Source organism: Stomoxys calcitrans, chromosome 3, assembly GCF_963082655.1.
Source record: "Stomoxys calcitrans chromosome 3, idStoCalc2.1, whole genome shotgun sequence".
In the NCBI taxonomy this organism is placed as follows: Eukaryota; Metazoa; Arthropoda; class Insecta; order Diptera; family Muscidae; genus Stomoxys; species Stomoxys calcitrans.
Genome location: NC_081554.1, coordinates 46,936,191 through 46,956,024, shown reverse-complemented (window position 1 = coordinate 46,956,024; position 19,834 = coordinate 46,936,191). Strand labels below are relative to the sequence as shown.

At 40.4% G+C, this 19,834-nt stretch overlaps 2 protein-coding genes across 4 annotated transcripts; one reads left to right on the top strand and one right to left on the bottom strand.

Annotated features, from left to right (window-relative positions):
• Positions 1–821: 821 nt before the first annotated feature.
• Positions 822–9,391, top strand: LOC106084810 (ionotropic receptor 21a). The gene is made up of 6 exons (XM_013248732.2): positions 822–1,620; positions 6,266–6,603; positions 6,664–6,825; positions 6,885–7,267; positions 7,327–7,519; positions 7,928–9,391. The coding sequence occupies exons 1-6, from the start codon at positions 904–906 to the stop codon at positions 8,889–8,891; spliced, it is 2,757 nt and encodes a 918-aa protein (XP_013104186.2). The 5' UTR covers positions 822–903; the 3' UTR covers positions 8,892–9,391.
• On the bottom strand, positions 8,919–17,543 carry LOC106084811 (cysteine-rich with EGF-like domain protein 2). 3 transcript variants are annotated; one of them, XR_001220870.2, is made up of 5 exons: positions 17,236–17,543; positions 16,664–17,157; positions 15,036–15,269; positions 14,554–14,917; positions 9,167–9,253 (listed from the first exon to the last, which is right to left on the bottom strand). XR_001220870.2 is itself a non-coding variant. In XM_013248734.2 (4 exons), the coding sequence occupies exons 1-4, from the start codon at positions 17,403–17,405 to the stop codon at positions 9,156–9,158; spliced, it is 996 nt and encodes a 331-aa protein (XP_013104188.2). In that variant the 5' UTR covers positions 17,406–17,543; the 3' UTR covers positions 8,919–9,155. The 3 variants fall into 3 exon arrangements, 2 of the variants coding, with proteins under 2 accessions (XP_013104188.2, XP_013104187.2); XM_013248734.2 differs by lacking the exon at positions 14,554–14,917 and having other exon boundaries at positions 8,919–9,253; XM_013248733.2 differs by lacking the exon at positions 9,167–9,253 and having other exon boundaries at positions 14,077–14,917.
• Positions 17,544–19,834: the final 2,291 nt, after the last annotated feature.

Here is a 19,834-nt window from a genome sequence, read left to right as displayed (position 1 = left end):
TGACCAAAATGTTCAACCAAGTACGAAATTTGGTTTTGAATGCCATCTGCAAGCCTCTGCTAAATTTCATTAAAATCAGTTTAATTTGGATATAGCTCCCATACTCGTATAAGGATATTTTACAGAGGCCATCGTAGCGCAGAGGTTAGCATGTCCCCCTATGACGCTGAATGCCTGGGTTCGAATCCTGGCGAGACCATCAGAAAAAAATTTCAGTGGTGGTTTTCCCCTCCTAATGCTGGCAACATTTGTGAGGTACTATGCCATGTAAAACTTCTCTCCAAAGAGGTGTCGCACTGCGACACGCCGTTCGGACTCGGCTATAAAAAGGAGGGCCCTTATCATTTAGCTTAAACTTGAATCGGAGTGCAGTCAATTGATATGTGAGAAGTTTGCTGTTGTTCCTTAGTGGAATTTTCATGGGCAATATATGCAATTCTACTCGTATAAGCAAGCGAACTTTGTCTTTAAAAGCGGGAATCCCGATTTTAAATTTAGACCCATGGGGAAATTTCTTTGAAATTTGTCGTAGTTTTGATAGCTGTTTGTCGATTAAAAAATTTAACCGCCATATATTACAGTGTCAAAACTCATAGCCGAGCCCTATTGTGATTTCGACAGACAGATGGATACGGTTGGATCCAAATAAAAAGTTGCTCACAACACCAATTCTGTTTTTATAAAATTCTGACTTGAAAATTTTAATTTTTTTTGTAATTCGCATCACTGTGCAAAGTTCATAGACAAAAGGCACAGTCTGTTGCAATAAATACGACCGATGATAGAAATCACAATGTCAAAACACGAAAAACAATTCTCACGTTAACACCTTTTGAAACAGTTGGTTTGCGGGTGCGTGTGTGTGTGTGTGTGTCGGTGGTGAAGCACTGCAGTCTATCCAAAATGTTGGCCGCAATGCAAATTGCATCCGTGTCAATCATTTTTATAAGCCTTTTCGGAACATCAAATCAAAGCGAATCATCGATACCATCGGAAGATAGTTCTCCCAAGTGCATGAGTGACAAAATCATTAAACGTTTTCAATTGAATCCCGAAATTTATAAGTCATGTGAACAATTGGCATCATCGCACAACTCCTCCGAAACTTATGTGCGTATACCGAGACGCGTAGAACCCATTTTTCGTGGCAAACCTAAACCCCATGCTGAGGTGTTAGCTGGAAAATTTCACTTGAATACAAACAACGAACAGACCAATTCATTGGTGGCTTTAGTGAATAAAATCGCAACCGAATATTTACGCAAATGTCCACCGGTTATTTATTACGACAGCTTTGTGGAGAAGTCTGATAGTTTGCTTTTGGAACTCCTATTCAAAACCTTTCCATTTACCTATTATCATGGCGAAATAAGCAGTCGTTACGAGGCTCGAAATAAAAATCTCAAGCTTTCGAACGATGCAAATTGTATGAGCTTTATTTTATTTCTTTCGGATCCCTTAATGACACGCAGTATTATTGGACCCCAAACAGAGAACAGAGTACTTGTGGTCTCTCGCTCGACGCAATGGAAATTAAAAGATTTTCTGTCATCGGACAAATCATCGGATATTGTGAATTTATTGGTTGTCGGACAATCACTGAGTGGAGATCCAGCTAAGGTGAGTAATATATTGAATCCCTCCCTCAAGTGTAAAGAAGAAAGTACGACCAACTTAATGACCATTGACAATTTGTAAGACGGAAAGACTTTATATTTTTGGAAATAAAATTCGGACAAAATTCTACGAAAATAAAAATTTCGCCGAAATTTTCTATGAAAAATAAATTTTGATGATGTTTTGTATGAATTCAACGAATTTTGCAAACCTTAAAAAGATCTTCTATGAAAATTATACTTTGACGAAATTTTTTATGGAAATTGATTTCGACAGAATTTTAAGTCAGATTTTAGCCAAAGGTTCAAGTAAAGTAAAATTTTTCTATGAAAATTAAATTTTGACAAAACTTTTTATGAAAACAAAAATTAGACGAAAAATTTTAAAAAATTATCTTTGAAAAAAAAATTCGACGAATTTTTCTATGAAAATTAAATTTCGACACATAACACAAAAATCAGAGTCTTGACAGTAGTGTGAAATCTTTTTTATTATATGGTTGTAAAGAATGACTTTTTAAGAGCTATAGGAAAGCTATTAAAAAAAAGCACGATAGTACGGTCCATATAATTTGATGTTTGAAGATTATTTCATGCAAATGTTGACCGTGACTGCGCTTTAAATGGTCCTAACCTAACCTAGTCCAATTTTGGCATAATGTTTTCGATGCGTCAATAGAAGCGGGCTTGTCTGTATAGACATGGGCTTTAACATAGCCCCACAAAAAATAGTCTAAATGCGTTAAATCGCACGATCTTGGCCAATTAACTGGTCCCGAACGTGAAATGAAATATTCACCAAACTCGCCTCTCAATAAGTCCATTGTTACGAGTGTCATCACAAGTCAAGCAAGTCAAGCTCCTGCATATTGTCCAAAAAAAAATTGGATATCATCTCACGGTAGCGCCCACCATTCACAGATACGTTATAATTCGCATCATCTTCGAAGAAGTACCGTCCAATGATGCCACCAGCCCATAAACCGCACCAAACTGTGACTTTTTCTGGATGCATTGGTAGCTCTTACAATGCCTCTGGCTGACCTTCACTCAAAAAGTTACAATCCTGCTTATTTACGTACCCATTGAGCCAACAAATAAGCTTCGTCGTAAAATGGCGGAAGCGTGCGTTAAACTTTCTTAACAGAGCACGTATTTTGATAATAAAATTCAAAAATTTACGAGCTTTGTTCGTTTGTAAGACGATTCATTCGTTTGTAAGACAAAACTGAAGATGTTTGACAGTGAAACAAAACACGAAACGTACGTAGGCTGTTTAAATCAGTGTTTCCAAAAGGATAATAGCTTAAAATTCACCCTTTAAAACTTAGAGCTTGGCACAAGCGACTACCCACAAAGTCCAAGTTTTTATAAATCGCTGCCTACGACAAATACTTCGAATTTTCTGGCCAAACCGTATTTCAAATGAAGAATTGCAAACACGAACAAGCACTTCTCCTGTCGATGTAGAAATCCGGAAGAAAAAATGGACTAGGTTGGGTCATTTCCAACGACGACCGCGCGATGATATATCAAGAAATGTCCTTGACTGGAACCCCCAAAAGACAGCGAAGGAGGGGACACCCGAAAAACACATGGATCCGCTCTATGAAAAGAGAGTTGGAATCAACCCACATATCAAGCCAAGGTTTTGGTCAACGATAGAGATCGATGGAGAGTGCTTGTAAGGGGGCGGACCCTCATCCTTACCCCGATTAAAGCTAAATTTTGTATGGTACCTTATGGTACCCCAAAAACATGAAATTTTGATCAAATTTTGGGGTTAAATAACCTGGGAACGGACAAGTTTACAGATTGGGACAATATGGGTATCAAATGAAAGGCATTTAAGAGTAGAGTACGAATTAACACGAATTAAAATGTCACCCTAAGTGTCGGGGGCCTCCAAAAACACCACCAAAGGGGCACTCTTACCTTTTTAGGCAATATGGGTATCAAATGAAAGGTATTTAAAAGTAGAGTACGAATCTTATCTGGGACCCCCCAGCAGGACATATTTACCGACTGGGACTATATTGGGCTCAAATGAAAGGGAGTTAAATAGTAATATGCTATTAAAAATTAGGTCTAAGTATCTAGGAGGTCGCCCCAGACCAAAAACCGCATCAAAAGTAGCGGCCAAAAATCAAAAGTGGACCGATCGGGACAATTAAATGAAAGGTTTTCGGGAGTAGAATACGCATATGGTGTCAAAAATTCGATCCGAATACCTAAGACATAGCCCCAAGAATACACACAAAATAAAAAGTGGACCGATCGGTACAATATGAGACTGATGAAATATATTTGGGAGCAAAGTATGAATATGATATTTAAAATTGGGTTCAAGTACCTAACGACCGCCCCATGCCCAAAACCGTCCCAAAAGTACCGTCAAAAATCAAAGTTGACCGATCGGGACAGTATGGAACCCAAATGAAAGGTATTCGGGAATAGGATACGAACATGGTGTCAAAAAGTGAATCCAAATACCTAGGGCGTCGCCCCAGGAGTACCGCCCAAGGTAAAAATTGGACCGATCGGGACAATATGAGACTCAAATGAAAGGTGTGTGGGAGTAGAGTATGAATATGATATTTAAAATTGGGTTCAAGTACCTAGCGAGCCGTCCCTAGCCCAAAACCGCCCCAAAAATACCGCCCAAAATTAAAGTGGACCAATCAGGACAATATTAGACTTAAATGAAAGGTATTCAGGCGCTAGGGTGCCGCTCCAAGCTCAAAACCGCACTAAAAGTGGTTCGCCCAAAATCAAAAGTGGTCCGATCGGGACAATGTGGGACTCCAAAAAAAGTTATTCGGGAGTAGAGTTCGAAAATGAATATCGAATATTAACAATTGGGTGTAATTACCTAGGGGGCCGCCCAAAAGCAAAACCGTCCCATGTGGGCCTTTTAGACGATCATGATAATGTGGGACTCCCTCTGACTGTCCCGAAGTTTCACAGCTCGTCAATTGAACGTAAATTATTAGCATTAACCTCTAACTGATAAGGTTAAATACTGTGTGACGTGGGGTAAATTTTACCCCCTTTTGTTTTGATAAAAAAAAATTTTAGAATTTTTTAGAAATAATAATTGCTGCAATTACTACAAAGTTTCTTTAGAACACATTATGCTTAATAAAATATAACAAAATTTGAAAAACTTATATGTGCTTTAAATAAAATAATTGGATCGCTTAATTGAGAGGGTGTTTTCCAAAAAAAAAAAATATTACCACCAAATCGACAGTTAAAGGTTAAAAACTATTGGATTGCCCAAAAAGTAATTGCGGATTTTTCATATAGTCCGCGTTGACAAATTTTTTCACAGCTTGTGATTCTGTAATTGCATTCTTTCTTCTGTCAGTTATCAGCTGTTACTTTTAGCTTGCTTTAAAAAAAAGTGTAAAAAAGTATATTTGATTAAAGTTCATTCTAAGTTTTATTAAAAATGGATTTACTTTCTTTTAAAAAATCCGCAATTACTTTTTGGGCAACCCAATAAGTGAAATCTACTTACTTCGACCAAGCACTCATTGCAAGTAAGTTTTGTTCTGAGCAAATTATTTAAAAAAAACTCAAATTTTCTAATTTATAACCTTATTGCGTTTGCGACATTAAATCCTCCATGATTTGACGAAAACTTCTGACATGGCACGAATCATTTAAAATTGGGTATGTGTGCGTATGATTACTATTCCACAATTATGGCCATACAACATACGCCACGTTGGTCCCTCATGTTTCATATCAAAACCAAACTAACGAAAATAAATCACCATCACAACTAACGATAATATTACTACTAACGGTTCAAAATAAAAATAATAAAAAAATTTCTCTGCAGATGTAAAAACAAGTAAAAGAGTGCTATGTTCGGCCTTGAGAACTTGGGAACCCACCACCAGGGATTCTGCCAAAAATGTATACAAAATAAATTTAGCTAAAGGGAAAATTTTATTCCACATACCAAACTTCTGTCAAACCAGTAAAAACCAGACCGATTTGGACCGTACTTGCCACAGTTGTTGAAAGTCATAACAGAACATAACATGGGCTCAAGAAGTCTAGCTTTACGCGTTCGACCGCTATCGTGATTTTGACAGCCGGACGGACGGACGGACATGGCTATTGGGTCTTAGACAATTATTTCGAAGTGTTAGAAACGGAATAACGGCTAAACCAAAAATCGGACATACATATTTACCGACCATGGCAATATGGAGTTTAAATAAAAGGTATTTGGGAGAAGAGCACGAAATTGATTCCCACCTTCGGGACCAAGTCTCTGGGAACGGGCCCGGTTCAGCTTGTTTTCTATAAAAATATTTTTTTTACAAAGTTGCAACATCAGGGAACTGAATCTAGAAATCAATAGGGTAGGCAACAAATATAAGCGTAATTTATGGCTATAGCACGGAAGCGTCTGTCAATCTCGGACCCTGGTATAAGGACCTTATTCACTTTTCGTAATCAAACATCTCGAGTGTAACAGGTCGAGGAGGAAAGTTGTTCTTCGCATCCCTGTACATCCAAAGGTGGTGGGTTCAAAACACATCGGCACGGCCTAACTTTATACCTATTCACTTGTTTTATATAACTCATTTTACCAGTATTATTTATATTAGTTTGTTATTTCTTTACAGGAGCGACCGTACGTTCTATACACCCACAAACTATATGCAGACGGCTTGGGTTCCAACAAACCCATAGTTTTGACTTCTTGGTTAAATGGCGGACTAACGAGACCGCACATCAATCTCTATCCAAAGAAATTTGGAAATGGATTCGCCGGACACCGTTTTCAGATAATAGCTCTTAACCAACCACCATACATATTTCGTATAAAAACATTGGACTTTAGTGGCGTCGTCCAAGTCCATTGGGATGGTATTGAGTATCGTTTGTTACAAATGGTTGGCGAGAAACTTAACTTTTCAATAGATATACGAGATGTGCCCGAGATGTATCAAGTTCAGGAAAGGTGCAATAATAAAAGACCAGCAAGCATAGTAAAAAACTAACATAAACTATTCTTTTCTAGACCCTTAGCCCTGCTCGAAGACAGCATATCAACACGCTTAGCGGATATTGGAATGAGCGGTGTCTATATATCACCGGATAGAATGGACAATGTAGAATTTTCTGTGGGTCATTCCAAAGACTGTGCAACATTTATAACCTTGGCATCCAAGGCGCTGCCAAAGTAATTGGAGAGATTTAATCGATTTAGTACAAACCAAAAATTGAGTTTCTTCTTTACAGATACAGGGCAATAATGGGTCCATTTCAATGGCCTGTATGGGTTGCTTTGATTTGCATCTATTTGGGTGGCGTATTTCCTATTGTCTTCACCGATCGCCTAACTTTAAAACATTTACTTGGCAATTGGGGAGAACTTGAGAATATGTTCTGGTATGTTTTCGGCATGTTTACCAACTCTTTAACCTTTTCGGGACGCTATGCGTGGGGCAACACACAGAAGGTTTCCACTAGGATTCTTATTGGCTCATATTGGCTGTTTACCATAATAATTACGGCGTGTTACACAGGTTCGATAATAGCTTTTGTTACGCTACCAGCCTTTCCAGATACCGTTGATTCTGTCATGGATTTGTTGGGCTTATTTTTCCGTGTTGGAACCATAGGTGAGATGGTGAGTATTTAAAGCCAAATTGCTTATTAATTTTTTTTTCACTATGCATAGACAACGGAGGCTGGGAAACTTGGTTTCAAAACTCTTCTCATGAAGCTACATCACGTTTATTTCAAAAAATGGAATATGTTTCATCGGTGAATGAGGGCATCGGCAATGTTACTCAAAGTTTCTTTTGGAATTATGCGTTTCTTGGCTCCAGAGCTCAATTGAAGTATTTGGTGCAATCAAATTTTTCAAATGAGTAAGTTTTAATATTCTTATATACATAACAACAAGTAAAAGCGTGGTAAGTTCGGCTGGGCCAAATTTTATATATCCTCCAGCATGGACCGCATTTTTCAAGTTCTTTGGATAAGAATTGCTATGCTATTTTAACTCAACCAAGTTATCAACCGATTGGGGCCATACTTGGTTTGGCTGTTGGAGACCAATGTAGAATTCATTGTGCAAAATGTCAGCCAAATCGCATAAGAATTGCGATGAACAGGAATTTGAATTTGACGACGATTAATATAATTTCTTTTTAGTATAGTACACTTAAAACACTTACCACTTACCGGTTCCAGCCAAATTCCATTGCATTATTGACGTACATTTTTTCTTTTCATTTCAATTTACTTTCTTTTCCTTTGTGTTATATTCCATACAGAAATATCTCTCGACGTTCTGCTCTACATTTAAGCGAGGAATGCTTTGCTTTGTTCTACGTTGGATATATGTTTCCTAAAAATTCGGTGTATAAACAAAAAATTAATTCACTTATACTATTAGCTCAACAAGCTGGGCTACTAAATAAGATCGAGAATGAAGTGAAATGGGATATGCAAAGAACTTCAGGAGGCAAACTTTTGCAGGCCAGCTCATCGTCACCATTACGTGAGAGCATCCAAGAGGAACGTCAATTGACCACAGCCGATACGGAAGGCATGTTTTTGCTAATGGGTATTGGTTATGCCATTGGTGCTATAGCATTAATATCTGAAATTGTGGGGGGTATCACAAATAAATGTCGACAAATCATAAGGCGTTCTCGTAAATCAATTTCCTCAGCTTGGTCTTCAAAACGCAGCAGTGTGGTGGCGGAGACTGGTATGATACCAAGAACTGAACAAGAAGAATTAATACATGCGGCACGACAGCTTGAACGAATAAAGATGGCTGAAGAAAAGCGGAAAAATGAAGGTTTTAGATGGAGACAATTTAATCTAACCCGAACTACTTTGAGGGAATTATATGGCGATAATAACAAGTCTCAGTCGGATAATGGATCGATCAGCCATGTGCACATCCCAGAACCTACTATAAACAATTCCATTCACGCTTCTGAAAGCGTTTTAAAAGAAAATGTTATTAATGAAACTCATGAAAATGAAAAATGTATGAATATTCAAAATAATGAACTCGAGATCGCATTTAAAACATTCGATAGCACCTTGGCCAACTACTGCAATGATGAAAATGAAAGCGATGCAGATAATGATGATAACGATGTGGAACAAGAACATATCCCCATACAAGAGGAAGAGGAAAAAGTCTTTGGCAGCTTTGTTGGTGGTAGTGTTGAACAAAACCCTAAAATTTTAGAAAATTTAGAGTTATTTAAAGAGCAATAGAATTTTAAATGATAAAGAAGGGAAACAAACAGTTCTAACTAATTTATTTATTTAAATGAATGTTTACTTATAAATATTATACCTGTTGTTATTGCTTAATGCTTCCGCTTTAATTGGCTTAAAAATGTGTCTTTTTGTTGAAAACTTAAATGATTAACACAGCTTTTGTAACTTATGGTAGTAGCTTGATGCATTAATGTGGAATGAAGTGCATATGGGCCTGCTATTTTTCTACTAATCCTACTTTCTAATACCGCAAAACAATTATAATTCGTCTCTAATATGAGGAGCCTCTATTTGTGTGTATTCTTCTTCTTCCGTTGCTTCGCTTTCTTCATTTACATGGGGGTCTAAGGAATCAACTAAAATTAAATGTTAAAAAAAATAAATTTTGAAAAATTTACCAAAGAAAAACAACAGTAATAAGTGGTTAAAAAAACTTAAGGTTATGAGGAAATAAAGAAACAGAAACAGTGGTAAATTTTGTTCGCCATGATTGACGCCCGGTATGTTTATCTTATTTCGCCCCTATACTAAGTAACTAGTAATGCCTGGCAACCCTTAGCAGCTATATTGAATATATAAGTGGCTTTAGGTTTATAATATCCCAGCAGGCCGCGTCGTCAAGACGTCTTAAAAGCAGGGTGTATGACCATGTTAAATCGTTGAAGACATATAGCCCAAAGCCCACACAAATCGTTGACGACATTTTCATATAGTTGTCGCGAAAATCATGCATGATATTTTAAGCGACATTATGAACGAACAAGTCCTCATGTCTCATGAAAATTCATGTGACTAGTCTGTTACGATGTCCTTTAGAGAGCGTCCGGTTTTTTTTTCTATAATAAAAATTGTGCTGAATTGTTGGACTTGCCAGTAAAATTTCGAGCCCTTCTAAATACATCGTGATCCATAAGATCTTATACATTACAAAAGCTTGACGTCGCAAAGTTGTAGACAGCACTCCTCTACAAAAGCTTGACGTCGCAAAGTTGTAGACAGCACTCCTCTAACTTAACTGTTTTGAACTCTACCATACTTCTTTTCCCGATAATTGTTAAGTGGAAAAATTTTGTCTAATTTTGGTGAGAGCTACAAAATCCATAGTTTGGTGCCAGAAACTTCTACTATGCGTTCCATAGGTTTGCTGAAATGGCACGGGATAACTATGAGCACCATACAGGCTGGAACTTTGAGCTAAGATCGGTGTGGTGTTCATTGTTATCACGAGTTGCTTAGCTGCGAGCTTCCGGGCGTCCACAGGTTGCGGATAGTGGAATGCTCCATACGGAGTAGCTGCAATTGCAGTCGCGGACAATCAGCGGTATGGAGCGGAGAGTCTCAGTGAGACGCCGGGTGGCACCGTTTCTTGCATAAATACTGAGTGCCTATGATTCTCAATACGACATCTCGAGTTGTTGGCGCCTTTAAATAACCATTGGCCATGATGTTCCCGCGGCGATCGGTTCTTTGGACCGGAACGAGCTTGCTCACCTATAGGAGCTAGATGAGTATCGCCACCTCCATATATAGACATGTGGCTACAACAACAACAACTGAAATGAAGAATGCTGCATACACATCACCATTGTGATCCATGCAACATGTGGTGACATGGTAGACAAAAGAAAAAAATTACAAGAAATAAGTATGAGGACAACCCCATGGCAACCGGTTGTACGTACCGGCTGGGAGTACGTGTTCGTCCTTTTTTTGTCATGGGAGAGGCACATCCCGAAGTGCCTTCACCGAATGCTTCTGGTACGTGCCAGAATTGAAAAGAACCCCGTATCCTGGTCTTGTCGGTTTGCCAGAACCGCCTCCATCATCGGTCGGTGTTGGTGAGGTTTAACCGGTGCATGGAGTGAAAGCATATTCAATCATGCTCTGGCCTAACGTCATTACGGGAGTATGGTTGAAAAGCTGAATATGTTGCAAAGTGTTATGCGAATATAGACAGCAGTGGGTCACAAGCTTCTTCGTCGTCGGACTATGTAACCCTCCGACTTCTCTCGAGGGCTGAGGGTAAATTTCTTTCCTGTGTTTTCGCATATCCACTTCCATCGACCTGATGTTCTTACTCTGAGGATTCTGATCCACAGGATTTCCACATCCCTGGGTATCACACTCTATCCCTTTTTATTTCCCATAGAGGTCTTGTGGTCTATGTACGTAATGATGTAGTGTTCCAAAGACGACAACACCTGGATTCGCAGGTCCCAGAATTTAACTCCCTTTGGCTTAAATTCAGGTCAGGAACACCTGTACTACACAAGGTGAGTTATTGGCACCTTTAACTAACCAATGACCTCCCTGTTACCGCAGCGATCGGTCCTTTGGACCGGAACGGACTTTCTCCCTTACAGGAGCTTCACAAAAATGTGGCAACAATAAGGATTCCCGGGAATCAAGGGGCGGTCGAATGCGCCTGGAGGGTTTGTCCGCGCCGGGTGTAGATGACTGCACCTACGTGTCATTTTTCGAACTACTGAATAAGTTGATGAGATTGGCAAAGAGGGATCGGTGGCGAGGCGCTCTGACCTGTCATCGACCGGAGAAGGGCAAAGCACTTACTGGCGTTCGATAAGAGCTCGCTGAGCATATTAACATGGGTCATAACCGGACACAGAGCCATACTTCTGCAGGAGGATGAGACTATCGAGCACTTGTGCTCTGTTGATGTCCGGGTGTGCAGGGACGCAAGCTGTCCTTTCTGGGGAGGTGGTTCTTGTGCGAAAGTAACTCTGGGAGGTCTCCTGACATTTGGAACGGAATGATTCCGATGGAGGGTGCGATAGGATCGTGCTTGCGTGGTGACAGGCGTTTCGACCCCGTTCTGGTTTTCCGTTCTTCCTATTTTTTATTCGTGTATAACATCTGGTTATGGTCCGAGGTCGAAAATCTTCTTTCTCTTCTTGTTATACCCACCACCATAGGATAGGGGTATTCTAATCGAGTCATTCCGTTTATAACACCTCGAAATATTGATCTGCGACCATATAAAGTATATATATTGTGGATCATCTCGACATGACTTCTTGAGACCAAAATAATTTAAATACAAACTCAGTTAATAAGGGTACATTCTTAGCGGAATCCATAGTGGTGCCTACCCAAGATTCGGCCCGGTCGAAATTAGCACGCTTTTACTTATTCTTTCTAGGGTATCACAATTGGGCAAACTGGCTTCCAAATCAACTCAACTATGGTGGGCAACAGATTTAGCCTAACCTGACCTATCCTCCATTCCACCCCTTGCAAACGGAAATCGTATCGTGGATCATTTGTGGAATTTAGTGAAAAGAAGTCGAAACACCATGAAAAGAAACGGAGTTCCCCAAGGCGGGGTGATATCTCCGGCATTGTTTAACCTCTACCTCCATTCCAAGCCCTTCAGATGCCATAGAGATCATATCACACCATTGTTGACATCGATAGGCGATAGGTTAAACACCCCTCAACGAACTTGCTGCTTTTTTCGCTGCAAGAGATCTGAAGATACCTGCCATCAAATCTTAAGCCACATTGTTCACTACATACACGCATGAGGTGAGTAGGGAGCTGAAAACGAGGGTTGATGGAGTAACGATTCTGACCATCAAGTGTCCCAAAATACTTGGTGTCACATTTGACAGCTATTACACATTTTCGCGTCATTGCACAGCAATTTACCATAAGGTCACAGTTGAAACAAGGTCCTCAAGCCGGCAGCATTTGGCATGCTGACAAAAAAAAAACATTGTTGTTGTTGTAGCACTGCGTAATACACTTTGGCGCCAGCCTTTCCCGATAAAGAACTCCATCGGGCAATCCGGTACGTACAACCGGCTGCCATGGGATTATACAAAGAAACCTTGTTGAACCCGTACAATGCAATTGTCTGTGGTAAGTTATGCGGCGCCAATGTAGTCTCGTCAGAACTGTGACACGCAGTGGAATAATATTCAGATATGTCAGAATGCCGCTCTTCGACTGCGACGGGCTGTCTCCTCAGTTCTCACGTGAACCACCTCCGTGAGGAGACAAATATTCTACCGGTGACATAACTATATGCTGCCTAGCAATACCTTCTGGGCTGTTATCGCAGGTGCTATCCAATTCATCATCTTATGGATAGGTATCCACGGCCCAGAAGCCTCTAGGTGGATATTCATGATCTGGAGCGAGAAGTTCAGCGCTACAAGAGAGAATCTCTGGATCAAGCGGGTCTGGACAAAACAAAACAAACAAGCACCCGACAAATCAGAGTGGTTGTGGCTCAATTATGATCCGGCAGATGCAGCCGCCTCAACTACTACAGAGCAAGCATTGATGCCCCCGGCACGGGATAGCTGTGAGCACCACACATGCTGGAACATTGAGGTCCGATTTGTGTGATGTTCATTGCTGTCACGAGAAGTTTAGCTACGAGCTACAGGTTGCGGATAATGGAATGCTCCATACGCAGTAGCTGCAATTGCAGTATCGGACAATGAGAGGTAGGGCGGCACCGGTTTTACACACATACTGAGTGGCTATGATGCTCGAAACAAGACAAGGCGAGTTATTGGCGCCTTGAAATAACCAATGGCCACCCTGTTCCCGCGGCGATCTGTTCTTTGGACCAGAACGAGCTTACTCACCTACAAGAGGATCGCCACCTCCACATGTAAATGTGGCTACAACAACAACAAGTATTGATGCCAACGTGCAGAAAGTGTGTCCCGATTGTGATCTGGGCACACAAGACACACGTCACCTGTTTAACTACACAGACTCAGATCTCTCTATACGCACAAGGTTGGGTGCAGAGTTTTTGGATCTGGACATTAAACAGAAAGGTTGTTGTAGCAACGCACTGCTACAACAACCACAATGTTAACACCTCACCAACAGAAGCTTAGAGTTCCAACAGTGCTAATCCCGTGCCAGGCTGAGTACCTGTGGTACTGGACATGACAAAGCGAGTGGTTTGCGCTTTTATATAACCAATTGTCATCGAGTTCCCGCTGCGATCTGTCCCATGGCCCATAACGGCCATGTTCACCTATGAGAGCTTAACGAGGATCGTTACATCCATATGCAAATATGTGACTACAATAACAGAAACACCTGTTGTGAAACACCTGATCCGCACTAGCTATCATAAAGAATACCACTTTAGTTTCTCATTTTTTATTATAGAAAAGAGAACACTAATACCTTATAGCGTCTACTTTGGACAAACAAATCCAATTTTAATGTTTAGAAATATAAATTAATTGACAGGCAAACTTAAAATGTTGTTTGTGGACAATTGAAAGAGATAAATTAAATAAATAAATTTGGCATATAGGGCATAAGAGATATCATAAGTAATTCTCCCATTTTATACTACTCGTAGATTTATGGCATACAAGTGAATCATCATGAAATTAAATAACATTTGAAGATATATTGACATTTGTTATGACACATCCTAGAAACAACACAAACAACTAATAATGCTGTAGAAAATAGGATTTAAATACTTTTTCATTAAGCTTAAAAATAAATGCTCATTTGGTTAACTAAAAATATATATTCATTCTATGGTGCAAGCCAATTTGTTTCAGTTTTACATTCCTTAATTGTTTTACTTTTTGTGTGCTGTTGCCACTACTTATTCACAGAATAAATATTTGTTACAATCGTATCTCACCTCAGCCACTATTAGAAAAAGGACAACTTTTCTCTTAGTTACAATTAAAATAATAAATTTTTTCCTGCGGCCAAACAATCGAGTGTGGGATAGCTGTTAATGAGACGAGACATTGATGTGGTTTACAACGATTTCATAAGCATTTCTTCCAATTGTTTTGTATCGATTTGTGGCTTATTAGCACCAGCTGGGACAGAACTAAGCCAATATTCTGATGCGGCTATGTAGATGGCAACCGCTGCTCCCACAATGTAAGCAATGTGTGTGGAACTTTGAAAGATAACACAAGTGGCCACGCATAGACCAAAATATGTTAGAAAACGTGTAATATTTACATATTGATCACGTTTCTCATTGGAATCATCTGCAGTAGAGTAAGCAGCATGCGCACAAATAAACAGTCAAATAAATATAAAGGAAGTTTGCAAAGGTTTGGTAAGATACTTGTAGAACTTTAGTGTGTTTTTTTTAGCATAGCTTACCTTGACATTTGCCATCTTTAAGGGAATAGCCAGCAGCGCATTTTTTACACATATCGGGGCCATCACCATCACAGCCTTCACAGGAGCGATCACATTCTAAGCATGAATGCGAGCCTTCATTGTTGACACAAAATTGATTGGGTCGACATGTTCTTGGTTTATCTAGGCACTCATTGATATCTTGGCAGCCGTTTGTAGCATCCCAACGCCAGCCTTCATTACATTTTGCACAAGCTGTAAGAGAAAAACAACAAATATTAATAAGGGAAAAAATAAAAACAGGTAAAAGCGTTCTAAGGTCGGCCTGGCCAAACCTTTACAGGCAAACAAAGAATAATGGATAAAAACTGCTATGCAAATTGCATGAAATGGCCCATGAATATTCCACTAAGGAACAGGGGCAATGAGTGCAGTCCGATTCAAGTTAAAGCTCAACGATAAGGGGTCTCCTTTTTATAGCCGAGTCCGAACCGTGTGCCGCAGTCCGACACCTCTTTGGAAAGAAGTTTTACATGGCATAGTACCTGACAAATGTTGCCAGCATTAGAAGGGGAAAACCACCGCTGAGTATTTTTTCTGATAGTCTCGTCAGGATTCGAACCCAGGCGTTCAGTGTCGTAGGCGGACATGCTAACCCCTGCGCTACAGTGGCCTCTGCTATGCCAACTGCTATACGATTGAAGCTTTATCAGGATTTAGACCGGTTCGAGCCTTATTTGTTTTGGATGTTAAAGACCATAGTAGATCATTTTAGCCAAATCGGGTGGTAACTGCGCCTTCTAAAGGCTTAGGAAGTCAAAGCTATATCGGGCTATGAACCGTTTTGGTCCATTCTTGACGCAGTCGTTGGAATTCAAAACAAAATACCTCGAATAAGAATTGCGCCCTATCGAGACTCAAGAGGCCAAGATTCGATATCGGTTAATATGGCGGCTATATCAGGTTATGAACTGATTTGGACCATTCTTACAACAACAACAACTGAAAGTCAAAGTTGGGAACTACCATTTTGAAATATTCAGCAATTTTATGTACCTCAACTTTCAACATTAATGACGAGTAAGACACGAATGGGTATCAAAACTGATATTGGTCATATATGAACCCATTCCCGGATTTGACTTCTTGAGCCACTGGAGTTATAGATTTGGATTTAGCTGCCATGTAAACCGATCTCCTAATTTGACTTCTTGAACCCGCAATTTACCGATTTGTCTAAAATTTTGCAGGTAGTGTTCTGTTTTAGCACTTTTATCCTAAAGTTAGAGGCCAACGTAGCGCAGAGGTTAGCATGTCCGCCTATGTCTCTGAACGCCTGGATCCGAATCCCAGCTAGAAGATCATTAAAATTTTTTAGAGGTGTTTCTCCCCTTCTAACATTGGCAAGATTTGTGAGGTAATATGCCATGTAAAAACTTCTCCCCAAAGAGGCGTCGTACTGCGCCTCTAAAAAGCAGGGCCCTTGTCATTGAGCATAAACTTGAATCGGACAGCACTCATTGATATGATAGAAGTTTGCCAATGTTCCTCAATGGAATGTTCATGGACAAAGATGTATTTGCATCCTAAAGTTATTGGCTATACCTCCTCCTTTTTCCCCCCGAAAGTCTCTTATATATGTAAATTACCTTTTGGTCCGGCACCCTTGCATCCCTCATCCTTGGCGCAAGATTTGTGGCATGTTGAACACAGCAGTTTCTTGTCATCACGAAATGCTTCATAGAAGCCAAGTGCACATTGATTACAATCGTCCCCAGTATAGCCAGCATCACAATTGCATTTTCCATTGCCCTTCCGTGTACCATCACCTTTGCATTTGCCATTGCCACGACAATCAGTGCATTTTTTACATTCCGCCCCATAGTGGCCATCCGGACAACATACTTGCAACTGCTCAATGCAAAGCCACTTGTGCAAATCTTCTTCTTCATTTTGTTTATGCGTAAACCATTCCTCTAACAGATGTTCGTGATCGTTGGCCATATTGTGACATTGAGTTTGTCCTCTTCGAACCTCACGACAGAGATTTTCCTGGATTTCAACCAAACGCACCTCACTTGTTTTATAAGAACGTAGCTTTTCTTCCTCCCAGGCCGCATCACCACCGGCATGTTTGCCTCGACTACAAATTTAAAACAAAGTTAAGTGAGTTTGTTACTGAAGGTTCTCATACATTCTCATTGGGAATATGTATAAATACCTTGTATTCTCCAGTCCCAGTTTGAAAGATGAAACCAATGTGGAACATGCTTTACATGGTGGCTGATTTGTTGCCTTCTCCTTTTGCTCTTTAGGATTTAAAGGGTCATCAGCACACACGGCTGCAAAATACAATAGGAAAATAGCGAACACATGCGGAAGACTTCTCATTTCTTTTGTGATATCTTTTGGCCTGTCCACTCGCTTGCTGTGTTGTCACTTAAAGTGTTGTTATTTAGGTTTTTAATTGATAATCTCCTTCAATCAAAGGTTTACGTGTATTTCTTTATAAAAAGTAAATGAAAAAATCGATTTCGATAAACATTATAACCGATAAGCGATTACTTGAATTTTTATTTCGATAGGTTATTTGGTAGACGCCGTTAAAAGCTTTCATTGGCGGCATTGTGAAAAGTCATTTAACCCTCTAACCAAAAAATGTTTTTTTTTGTTTTTTCAAAATTTTTCTTGACATTTTGTTTACAACTGTTTATTACAACAGTTAAAAACACAACGGGTGTTAGTTAACGTAGTGTTTTTTATAGGTAAGTTTAGATTTTATTTTTTCTGCGTAGGGGGAGCAATCCTTGGCTAGAAAAAATCTGTATTAATGGCAGAACTAAAACTCACATTTGTGAGATATCCTACTGCATTTTCGGTTAGGTTAGGTTGAAAAGAGGGTGCCCCATGCCACTATGGACATACACCAAAGCCAGTAACCGACTTGTTGTGCGCTCTACAACTATACAGTAACCTCTAAAAAGAAAATTTTAAGTTAGGAATTCCGTGCTACTTGCAAAATCCTTATTTGTTTTCAATACCACTCCCCTAAGTTGGTTCATATCTGGTATTGTGTCTCCACCTAAGTGCCAGTATCTGTTAGACGCGAAAGCCGGGCAATGACAAAGGAAATGCTCCAACGTCCCATCTAATTCCCCGTAAGTCCTACACAAGCTATCACTTGCCACACCGATTTTACATAAGTGAGCTCGTAGTCCAATGTCTCCCGCTATGATACCAATACCTATACTGACCTCCTTCTAGCTTCTTTTTAGTAAAAGCCTCGACTTCTCACGATCTGGATCCCCCCATAGGATTTTCGCCGTCCTACTAATCGTTTCGCTGTTCCACAATGTTGCATGCGCATTCGTCGCCCACTCCCTTAACTCGGAATGCGTCGACCCGAGAGGCTTCGGGTTAACCATGTATATTGACGGCAGTCCTCTGGCCTTCACCGCCAAATCGTCTGCCCTTTCATTTCCCTTTACTCCGTTATGGCCCGGCATCCAAACGATGCGGATTTTGCCATCCTCAGAGAAGGCGTTAATCTCCTTCTTACACTGTAAAATTGTTTGTGATCTTACAGTCCTAGTTGTTATTGCCCTTATGGGCTTTACGACTACTGTCGGTAAAGATGTTCACACTCGACGTCCTCCCGTTAGCACCACACCACTTCACGTATTCCGTGATCGCCCGGATCTCCGCCTGCAGGACCGTATTATGGTCAGGCAGTCTAAAACTCTCTGTCCCTGGGTTCTCAATGTAAACCCCCAGGCCCACTCTGTCCTCTATCTTTGATCCAACCGAGTAACATTATCTTCCAGATGGCAATACTAAGGTTCCGTCAATCCAGTAGTGCCTCGCACTCGCCATGGTAGAACATCTCTAATAAGTGGTGTCGCTATGGGGCACGCTGTTCGGATTCGGCATAAAAAAGGAGGGCCATTATCATTGAGCTTACAATTTAATCGTACTGCACTCATTGATAAGAGAGAAGTATCCCCTGTTCCTTAGTTGTTGTTGTTGTAGCCATATGATCATGTGAAGGTGGCGATCCTCGACAAGCTCTTATAGGAGAGCAAGCTCGTTCCGGTCTATACGATCGATCGCCGCGAGAACAAGATGGCCATTGGTTATTTAAAGGCGCCAATAACTCGCCTTGACGTATCGAGCATTATATGCACTCAGTATTTAAGCAAGAGTCGGTGCCAACCGGCCGCAAGAGTCGGTGCCAACCGGCCGCAAAAGTCGGTGCCACCCGGCCTCTCACTTAGTCTCTCCTCTCGATACCGTTGATTGTCCGCGACTGCAGTTTCAACTACTCCGTATGGATCATTCCACTATCCGCAACCTGTCGCGCCCGGTAGCTTCCAGCTAAGCTACTCGTGATAACGAAGAACACCACACAGATTGAAGTTCAAAGTTCCAGCCTGTGTGATGCTTATAGTTATCCCGTGCCGGGATTAAGTAGTAGAATCCCGGACAACTGGTGACTGATGTCAGGCTTATACGGGGCCACAACTGCAAATGAACGTTGTGTAGCTTAATCGGGCGCCACCACCACCTTCCTTAATATTATTTTAAGTAAAACAAGTAAAAAGGCGTTAAGTTCGGCCGGGCCGAACTTTGGATACCCACCACCTTGGGTATATATTTAAACCATCTTTCATCAAAATTCGGTGAAAATTTCATACCTTATGTCCCATAGTAGTTGTATCGAAATATGTTCCGACTAATAAGTACAGTAGCTATATCTAAAAATAAACCGATCTGAACCATATACGACATGGATGTCGAATGCCTAACGTAAGTCACTGTGT